Source organism: Pyrgilauda ruficollis, unplaced genomic scaffold (genome assembly GCF_017590135.1).
Source record: "Pyrgilauda ruficollis isolate IOZ18807 unplaced genomic scaffold, ASM1759013v1 scaffold10, whole genome shotgun sequence".
Taxonomy (NCBI): domain Eukaryota; kingdom Metazoa; phylum Chordata; class Aves; order Passeriformes; family Passeridae; genus Pyrgilauda; species Pyrgilauda ruficollis.
The window spans coordinates 14,478,200-14,488,611 of record NW_024508101.1 but is presented as its reverse complement, the minus strand read 5'-3'; the positions used below and the strand labels follow the sequence as shown (position 1 = coordinate 14,488,611).

General features: G+C 48.4%; 1 protein-coding gene across 1 annotated transcript; it reads left to right on the top strand.

The window, feature by feature from the left end:
* Window positions 1-372: 372 nt before the first annotated feature.
* Window positions 373-7,529, top strand: ALAS1 (5'-aminolevulinate synthase 1). Its single transcript, XM_041463799.1, has 10 exons — window positions 373-641; window positions 1,387-1,590; window positions 2,564-2,719; window positions 2,802-3,024; window positions 3,475-3,659; window positions 4,231-4,410; window positions 4,581-4,745; window positions 5,824-6,092; window positions 6,537-6,699; window positions 7,250-7,529. Exons 1-10 carry the CDS (start codon window positions 443-445, stop codon window positions 7,408-7,410), a joined length of 1,905 nt encoding a protein of 634 aa, XP_041319733.1. The 5' UTR covers window positions 373-442; the 3' UTR covers window positions 7,411-7,529.
* The last annotated feature ends 2,883 nt before the right edge of the window (window positions 7,530-10,412 follow it).

Sequence of the window (10,412 nt, the reverse complement as noted above, 5' to 3'; positions counted from 1 at the left end):
AGCCCCCGGCAGTACCCAAGCCCCGTCCGTACCCTGACAGCGCTGCGGGAGCGGCTCAGCCTCCCGCACACCCTCACAGCGCCCCTATTCCCCCATGGCGCCCACACCCGCTCCAGCCCTCATGACCGCCGGGGATCGGGACGCCTCCAGTCCCTCACACCCCCTGCGCCTCTCCACGTGCTCGGGGCGCCGCCAGTCCCTCACAACCCCCGGGGGTCTCTCCCTATCCTCGGGACGCTCCCACTGTCTCAGGACTCCCCGCGGTCCCTCACAACTCCCCAGAGCGGCCAGGGGCCGCCCCCGGTCCCTCCCCGCGCCTGCGCAGCCCCACCGCGCCTGCGCCGCGCCCCCGGGACTATAAAGGCGGCAGTGCGGGAGCGCAGCGCGGTGTCGGCTCCTCGTAGCTTTGCCGTCACCTCCGGTGTCCCGTCCGATAGCGAGGATGGAGGCGGTGGTGCGGCGCTGCCCGTTCCTGGCCCGTGTGTCCCAGGCGTTCCTGCAGAAGGCCGGGCCGTCGCTGCTGCTGTACGCCCAGCACTGCCCGCGCATGATGGAGGCGGCCCCGCCGGCCGCCCGCGCCCTCGCCACGTCCGCCGCCCGCGGGCAGCAGGCGGAGGAGGAGACCCCCGCGGGCCGCCGCGGTGAGTACGGCCGGGGAGCGAGCCGAGGGTCCCCGAGGGGGAAATATGACACAGACACCGCATGTCACGGCGGGAAACTTCTGGAATAGGCAGCCCTGAGGCAGGGGTTGCTCAATCCTTGAAATGTCCGCGGTAAGGAAATTTGTGACCGTGGTATGAATCAGGGACCGGCCTGTTGGGGCGTCCTGCGGCGAGCCCCGGCTGGGGATCCGGGATCCTGGGTCTCGGGGCAGTGTTTCTCACGGTACCGTGGCCCTTCACGCCGCCCTTGGGGAATATTCCTTGGGGAATTCTGCCCAGGCGCTCAGGGCAAGGAGCTGAGGCTTGCAGCAGAGGAAGCTGCATGGCCGAAAAATCTCTGAAGTCCTCGAAAGAAGGTCACAGAATCACAGCTTAGAAAAGACATCTGAGGTCGAGTCCAGCCTATGACTGAACACTGCCGTGTCAGCTAAACCATGGCACTCAATGCCATAACCAGTCTTTCCTTAAATATTCCCATTGGGAGTGAAAGAGAGGTATTTTTGCCCCTCAGAGGGTACACTGCTAGATCTAGCTTCTTAAATCAGATGTCCCTTGGGTGTTACTGGAAATTTGCGCTTGTATAAATAAAATGTGACTGCTCATTTAAATAGTTCTGAATGGGTCCTGCCAAATTAATTGCAAAAGTAATGGATCAAAAAACTGAAGTCAGTGTATTAAAATGATGAAGCTGACTTGTTTTCCCTTCTCTGCCTCCCCATCTCAGAGGCCAAGAATGTCAATGTGGCCCAGCAGAATGCAGATGGAACCCAGCTTCCTGCTGGCCACCCACCTGCCAGTGCTAGCCAGAGTACAGCTACCAAATGCCCGTTCCTGGCAGCTCAGATGAACCACAAGAAGAGCAACGTTTTCTGCAAAGCCAGCCTGGAACTGCAGGAGGATGTGCAGGAAGTGCAGGCTGACAGGAAAGGTACGTTCTCTGTGCACTGAAGCAGAGATTCCTCCCGAGAGCTTCTGGTGCCTGACTTGGATCTGGAGCATGCCAGGTCTGACAGGCACCTCTGAAGTGATGCAGCTGGGATTATGGGAGACTGCAGGGAAAAGCTGCTGTAGAATGTGGGTGTTAATGACATACCTGTGACATTGTGCAGGGCTTCCCTGGGTGATTCTGATGTGGAAATACTGTGAGGTGTATTTTGATGTGCTGGTTGGCTCTAGATGTGTGAGTCAAGCTGTTGCACTTGCACCCAAGCAGATGCTTAGATCTGAAGAGAGCTTTGCTAGGGTGCTGCTTTAGACAAAAGTTTTATATCCAAAATGGAGCAAAGTGTCAAGATACCAGGCAAGTACGAGCACAGATCCAAGCTTGAAAGCACGCAAAGGGTTTTGGGGTGTTTTATTTTGGTGTTCATGGAATTAAAGGATGTTGGCTGGCTTGCAGTGGTAGTGTGGAAGGGCTGTCCTTCAAAGGAAGGAACTTTTCAGCAGTGTCAATAAAGCCTTGCTGCCTGTCTCACAAGGCTTATTGTACTTTTCTGCTTGCTTTCTGTGGCATAGTTTAAAAAAAAAATCTGTGCTAACAGAACAAAAAGGAAGCAGCTGACTAGAACTCTGCCTTCAGTTAGGTGTGTACCAATCCTTTCAGATGAGTGCTGTAGCTGTATAACGTGATTCTCTGAGTCATAATGAACTAAATACATTATAAGGAAATTACCTGTTGTACTGTGATTGATTAGCAAGGTTAATCCTTCTGTCTTCTCAAAGGCAAATTTGTAAGCAAATAAAATAGTTCATCCTAGCAGGATCAACATGGGGTTTTGGGCATGTCCTTCCTAAAGATTGAAATGTTGGTTTTACTTAAAATGTTTGCTTTGCTGAATTCAACTTACTTCACTCTGTTTCAAACCAAACAAACTCACTGGAATTTATTACAATATCTGTAGGTACAGAATTTGCCAAAATACCAAGTACTTCCACAGTGAGAAAGATTGAGACTGAGGGAGCAGAGCAGAGTGGCTTGCTCGAGAAGTTTAAGGATATTATGCTGAAGCAAAAACCGGAAAGCGTCTCTCATCTGCTTCAGGACAACTTGCCAAAATGTAAGCATGTCTGGCAAAACCCCCAGAGGCCCAGTCTGTTGTGATTATTTCCTGTGTGCTGAAGTCTCTTGCCTCCTTTCAGCTGTATCCACCTTCCAGTATGATCAGTTCTTTGAGAAGAAGATAGATGAGAAGAAGAAGGATCACACCTACCGAGTGTTCAAGACCGTGAACCGCAAGGCGCAGATCTTCCCCATGGCAGACGACTACAGCGGTTCCCTGATCACCAAGAAGGAGGTGTCTGTCTGGTGCAGCAATGATTACCTGGGCATGAGCCGCCACCCTCGTGTCTGTGGAGCTGTTATGTGAGTGCTGCTGTGTTCTTAAGAGGCGTTTTCAAGCTGTATTTTGTGGGAGGACTTCTGAAAAACTGATTCTGTACTGTGGGACATAAGCTGCTTCTGATGTGATTCTTGGTGTGCGGTTAAGATTGCACTCATTTCTTAAGCGGTCACTTAGTGTTCAGATCCAGGGCTGCACTGTGTGTATTGGTCACTGATTGTGCTCCTTGGATCTTCCTTAAAAGCCCCAAATGTTACCAGATAAACTGGATTGTATATTGCAGCTGTGCTTGGTCGCTGATACCTGACCCTACTGAACTCCTGAGTGAGCAGGTTGCTCAAAGACCCAACAGCTGCTTTTTGCTGCCAGTTCTTTTTTAAAACAGTCCTGATTATGTATGGGAATGTTTTCAGCAATGATCCTTTTCTGTGTGTCCCACAGCAAAGCTAATGCCTCTCTTGGGCCTTCTTTAGGGAAACACTGAAACAACATGGTGCTGGAGCAGGAGGCACCAGAAATATATCAGGAACAAGTAAATTTCATGTTGACTTGGAAAAAGAACTAGCTGATCTTCATGGAAAAGATGCAGCACTGTTGTTCTCATCTTGCTTTGTAGCCAATGACTCCACTCTCTTCACTCTGGCTAAAATGCTGCCAGGTAAGATCTCAAACTGCACCTCTGTTGACACAAAAACCCAGCCTTGCCCCAAGCTGTTGGGAGTATGTTTTGCAAATGGCTGTCCAAAGTGAGGATTCACCCTAATCCGTGGGTCAGAGTATGGTTTGCTGGTTTTAATACCATATTCAAGTTATGTTCAGTGCAAATGACAATATCAACCTGCTGAGCTTGAGATCTGTGAGTTGGGAACTGCTGGAGGAATGAGACCAGCTGAGTCTTCTGTTCTTGTGTTTAAACTACCTGAAAATGAGACAGCAGGAATTTAGCATCCTCCTACTGGAAGGGGTGAACTTCTCTCTAACTTCAGAAGTTAGGAGAGTTAGATAACTATTTTCTCAAGCTGTCATTTGTGTTAGTGTGAACACCTAAAATAAACCTCAAATATTATTGCTGCTTAATGATCTCTAACTTACTCTTTTGATCAAGAGCATTACTTTCAAGAACAAGCTACCCTTGTTTCCTGAACTCTTCCCATACATAATGCAATGCTAGGAATCTGTTAATGCTTTCTATACTTAAAATGTAACTGGGCTGTAACCTGTTTTCTCAGGTTGTGAGATCTACTCTGATTCTGGAAACCATGCCTCCATGATCCAGGGGATCTGTAACAGCAGGGTGCCAAAACATATATTTCGCCATAATGATGTCAACCATCTTCGAGAACTATTGAAAAAGTCTGATCCATCCACCCCGAAAATTGTTGCATTTGAAACTGTTCACTCAATGGATGGTAAGTTGACATCAAAGCCTCCTCTCTGCTTCTGGGACAATTATTGCTCAAATCATCTGTGTTTTAGGTCTCAAAGTGTACAGTGCTATAGGGGTTGTCTAGGGGTACTTCTGGGGTTTATGCAGTCATACAGAAAATCCTAAACTGCCAGTCACTGCTTTGGTTCCTAGGTGCTGTTTGTCCTCTGGAAGAGCTGTGTGACGTGGCCCACGAGCACGGGGCCATCACCTTTGTGGATGAAGTGCACGCTGTGGGGCTGTATGGAGCCCGAGGAGGTGGGATAGGAGACCGGGACGGAGTCATGCACAAGATGGACATCATCTCTGGAACGCTTGGTATGCACTGCCTGGCACTCCTGCAGGAGCTGAGGCAGCAAAGCTGCTGAGCAGCCAAATTAAGTGGCTCAAAATCAGTCAAATGAACTTGTTAAGGTCTGCTGGGGCCTAGGATTTTTCAGAAAGCCCAAGGGATTTAAGTGTGCCCCACCGTTTGAAAAGCTTCTGTTAAGCTACTTACACTGCCTTAGAAATAGTTATGGTAGCTTTGTATGGGGTTTTCTTTTAAGCAAGCTAGTAAAAAGTCCTCCAAGTGGCATGTTATACAACTCAAGAAGAAATTCAGGTGAGCATGCTAGTAGAGCAGTTCTCTATATTTAGTAGTACTTGGTTCCTTTATGTGAAATGGAGTGCTCCTAATCTAGAAACCTGAGATGGGGAGTTATGTAAAGAGATTTGGCAAGTACTGAAGCAACTGCTATTATCTGAGTAGAATGCTGCAGGCTCGGGAGTAAGTTTACTGCTGTAATTTGGAAGGTTGTTTAAACACCTTTCAAAACATAAATAAAATTTACTAGCAAAGTTTTTTCCCTTTGGAACTTAGTCCTGGGTTACAGCCTAATAGGAACAGAAGTGTTCACCAGACACCCTAGTTCTGTCTGTGGCTGTGTTCTGCACTCCAAACATTTGGAAAGGAGGGCTGGTATCAACTGCACAATCACAGTAACAGCCTTCTGTGCTCCTTAGGATCACAGGCTATTTCTAGCATCTCTGAAACAGATTATTTTAAATCTGCTGAGAGACTTAGTGTTGATTGCTTGGGGTCACTGTTCAAGTCCTTGCTTGATGATTGGGCTTGGAAGGTCTTCCCCAAAATCAAAACTTGTGTATTTGATAGAGGCATGAACTGTCCTTGCTGTGCAGGACAGTTATCCACATTATCAAGATTGGCTTAAAAACAAAGTGTGCTGAGTAAATACAAGATTACTGAGGGGGGGCTGGAACATGCCATGACTACATTACATGCCTAGCCAGAATAACCCATTCCTCCAAGCGAACAGCTCCAGTACTTCACATCATTCCAACAGGCGGAAAAAATAAGTCCAGTCCGTTACCTTTTTATTTTTTTTTCCTTCAGGCAAAGCATTTGGCTGCGTGGGAGGCTACATCTCCAGCACCAGCTCTCTGGTGGACACGGTTCGCTCGTACGCGGCCGGGTTCATCTTCACCACGTCGCTGCCCCCCATGCTGCTGGCCGGGGCCCTGGAGTCCGTGCGGACGCTCAAGAGCGCCGAGGGGCAGGCGCTGAGGCGCCAGCACCAGCGCAACGTCAAGCTCATGAGGCAGATGCTGATGGACGCAGGGCTGCCCGTGGTGCACTGCCCCAGCCACATCATTCCCATAAGGGTGAGCACCTGGGGTGCGGTTAACACGGGGCTCTGGTGCCCATTCGAGTGTCCATGAGCACGCTGTACCGTCAGGTGTTTGTTACTGCCTTCACCAAGTTCAAACTCACCCTGTTGCTCAGTGGTGATGTGCCAGGAGTCTGGCTTAAGTCTGGTGTAAATATAAAATAGAGGGAGAGACTGGGTTTCATACACTAACAGTACACAGAAAATAAGGAAACTGCTAACGAGCTAAAAGATGTGGGTTGTAAACTGCTACCTGCCTAGGCTGCAGTGGTGTTCTTATGCCCAGAGTGCTTTGCAACACAGACTTTTAGCCTTTCTTTCTGACCTACACATTACTTACCACCCCTATTGCATTCTTACAGCTTGCTAAGTTGGGCTGACAGTTTTACCAACTCTCATTCTTTTGGTTGCTCTTGTAACGTAAAATTTTGAACTTCAGGTTGCAGATGCTGCTAAAAATACAGAGATCTGTGACAAGCTGATGAGCCAGCACAGCATCTATGTCCAAGCCATCAACTACCCAACGGTTCCCCGTGGAGAGGAGCTGCTCCGAATTGCCCCTACACCTCACCACACCCCCCAGATGATGAGTTATTTTATCGGTGAGTGGACTCCTGCATCAGTGCACTGCAGATCCTGCCTGTCTGTGCAGTCTTTGTACTAAAGATGAGACTGGGAAGTACTTAAGTTTTAGATGTCATGAGCTGGACAGTGTCTTTCCATGCTGCAGCACATGCTGCACATTTCCCTGCTTGGAGTGTGAGATGTGAAGGCCAGTGCACTGTGACTTGGAACAGAGGGTGCAAAGCCAGTGCAGACCTGTACCCAGCCAGGGCTCTGCTCATGCACTGTCCAAACCAATCTTCACATGGTACATGGATTCCAAACTCAGCTGTCCTCAGCTGAGCTGTTAACTTGTCTTAAATGTGGATCTGTTCAGAGAAAGTAGATCCTTCTTGATCCTGTCAGGAGAGTGGTATGAGGATAGGTGAGGCTTAGTTGCAGCCCAGTTGTTTCAAGAGGTAGATTGAGCAGGGATAATAGGATTTCACTCTGAAACACTTGTTAGGAAAATAAATTTGCGGACACTTCTGCTGCTTCTCTAAAGCAATCCAGTCTTAAGCTTTGATCTTAATAAACTTTTCTTAACAGAAAAACTGCTGGCTACATGGAAGGATGTTGGTCTGGAGCTGAAACCACACTCCTCAGCTGAATGCAACTTCTGTAGACGACCCCTGCATTTTGAAGTGATGAGTGAACGAGAGCGAGCCTACTTCAGTGGCATGAGCAAACTAGTATCTGTCAGTGCATGAGAGTAACAGTGTTAGTTGTTGTCCAGCTCTAGTACTGAGTCAGTAGCATTTTTTAATTGCTCAAGTATTTTAATGTAGCTGAAGCACTATGCTCTGAAAATAAATTTCAAGAGCCATGATGGCCCTGTTGTGTTTGTGTGCTTGTCTGTGTCCCTTCCATACTGGGAAATGATGTGTTGGGGGGATGGCATTTGATGGAATAAAACAGTGCCTGTCCAGTGACTATGCCCACAGAACTGCAGTAGTGCTTCCTGCACAGGGTTCATTTATTATGAAAAGAGAAAATGGCTTCTCTGGGCCATCTTCCTGAAAGCCTCTGAAACCATGCAGGTATAGTTCTACATGCCCACTGATACTTAGGCATCTTGAGAAGTGCTGTATAAAAGCAGCAGCTCCCATGTTTTGGGAGGCAGGCATTTAGAATGGGTTGTGCTAGATGCTGTCTCCCTCTGCTACTTTCTTCTTCCTTTATAGTTTGTGCACAAGCATTCACTACACTGAGGGAAAAGGTGCTAAGGGCATCAATTAAGTGGTATTTTCTGACTACCTGACAGAAAACCGAGGTGGTGGTGTGTCAGGAGCTGGAAAAGGAAGGTGTGTTCACCCTTGTAGGTGGGCTCTGGCTGCCTCTGTCTCTGCAGATCCCAATGGGCTGCTGTAAAAACTGGCAGCAAGCAATATTAATAGTTCAGGTCTCTGAGAGAAGTCATCATGGGAGAGCATCAGTACTGCCTTTGCAACCCCTCTGAAACCTTAGCAATTGGCTGTAACAGGCCTATCTTATTTAATGCCTGCTTTGAACAGGGAGAAGTCAATTCTCTGGGTGAGCACATGTACTCAGAGGTCAGTGTTGGCATGAAGTCAGGCAGAGCGCTGAACTGCTCCTTGCAGGTGCAGGCACAGCCAGACTGCTGCACTGGCTGTGAACAGCCACTCTCCCCCAGGGACTCTTGTTTTGTGGCTGTAAGGAGCCAGCCTGGCACTTCCCCCTGCTGGCACACTCACATGTGCGCTGGGAGGCTGCCTCCCACTAGGGATCTGTTATAGTATCACAAATACACACATGTGGGGTGGAGATAGAGTCCCAAATTAAAGCAAAATCATCAGCTCCATCAGCTGGAAGTCACCAGTTGTTTAAGTATGTACAGAGTCACCTTTCTCCAGGTCCTGCCATTCTCAGAAGAGTTTTTATAAAACATCTGACTTTCCAAGCAGTCAAGGTACTTTGAAAAAGCTCTCTGCCAGCCAGCCAAGGGGCTGCTGCTGCCTCTGCCACATGCAGGTGTGCTGTAGAAGGGAGGATGTGACCCACCTGGCCTTGCCATGGACCATTTGTGGCCCAAGACTCAATGCATATGCATCTGTTATAGAGCTCTTCCCATTATCTTTTAGGTTATATTACTGCATTTTTAACTGGAGACATAAAATAACAAGCCACAGCTCCTCCATCAGCCTCTCCCAAGGACTTTGTCCCCAGCACCATGACATGCCAACAATGTCATTGCAAACTCTGGCAACAATCAGGGAACAGCTGTAAGCAATCAGTGTGTGTGTGAGATAACATTTTGACTCACACATGGCCATATTCTGACAGTACCAGGTCACTTGCATTTCTAGGTTTTTTTCACTGAAAGCTTTCAGAATTGGCCCAGTCCATTTTACAAACCAGTTTATAAGCCCAGTTTTATTTCTTAGTTTTTATAATGGCAAGTCAACACTTTGTTCTCCCAAAGAGAAGAAATAAGACAGAAAGGCACCAGCTACCAGAAATCTCCAAAGATCCTCCAAATTAATCACAGGAGAGAGCCAAACCCCAGGATTCAAAGATGGCAACCTTTGAAATGACAGGAACACGAATAACCTCAGCACGTGGCAGCCAGTACCTCCACACCTTTAACATCAGCTGTGACAAATTACCTTTAGCACTGCTGTTGGCAAGCAAGAGTGTGAAAGCAGAATGAGGGCACAGCAAGAGGCCAGCAGATGTCCATCACAACTGCAAAAGAAAGACAGACAAATCCAATGGCACATTGAAAAGATAAATTCTCCCCAATGGAAAGGACAAAGAAAGAAAAAACAAACACATATTGTTTCCCAGCTAATAAAAATTGAATAGGGGGTTGTATAAGTAGGGATAAGTTATGCAAACTTTAGTTTGGTTCCCGGAAAAAATAATAGAGGAAGTAATCAGTAAAATATGTTTAAGGTCAGACAATGGCAGTGGCAGAGTGAGGAAGCAGGAATGCAGCCATAAAGCCATGGCTAACATTTGTTTAGGCCAAAATAATTCATCTAGTTAAATGTTGCATAGCCCTAAACTCACACCCCCCTCCATTTCCCAACCTATTTACACAAAGGAGAAACCCCAGGTGCTACAGGAGCAGCAAAACCATTCCAAGTGCAAGCAGGAGCACGTGTTCCCCACTGCTGGGAGAGGCTGCAGGGGCTTCTGTTCCTACCATGGCCTGGGGCGTTACTGAGAGCACCAAATCCACAGCTCTGGCATCCCCGATGCTTTGCCCCCATTTATTTTGGGACACACCCCTTGCATAGCACCCTGGCCTGCTGCCAGCAGCTGGGATGGGGGATATGACTGTGGACTCACCACAAGCCACTGTTGTGGGGGCACACAGTGGCACAAGGCACAAAAAGCCTAGTGCAAGGCAGCCCCTGGCCCAGAGCTGCCAGCCCACCACAGCACGGCTGGACTCCTGGTCATTTAGGACATTCTGTGCCCCAGCCCCGCTCCAGCTTGATCCCAAGCCCTCATCAGGGTTAGGCGAGGGTGAGGGTCAGGTTAGGCACCCTCCTCCACCACCCAGACCCCCAACCCTGCACAGTCCCAGGGGGGCTGATCCCAGATATCCTTACCCCACAGGTAAAAAATCTTTGAATCCCTGATGCTCCTACCTGCTTCCTGCCATTCCCCAAGGATTGTAGGGAGGGCACGGGGCTCATCTCCCTTTCCCACAGGCACCTGAGGTTTCACAGCCCAGGTGCCA

Coding starts and splice junctions, on each gene's coding strand:
- ALAS1 (XM_041463799.1), top strand. CDS start 443: ATGGAGGCGGTGGTGCGGCGCTGCCCGTTCCTGGCCCGTGTGTCCCAG. Junction 4,746..5,823: donor CATCATCTCTGGAACGCTTG/GTATGCACTGCC, acceptor TTTTTCCTTCAG/GCAAAGCATTTGGCTGCGTG. Junction 6,700..7,249: donor GATGATGAGTTATTTTATCG/GTGAGTGGACTC, acceptor TTTTCTTAACAG/AAAAACTGCTGGCTACATGG.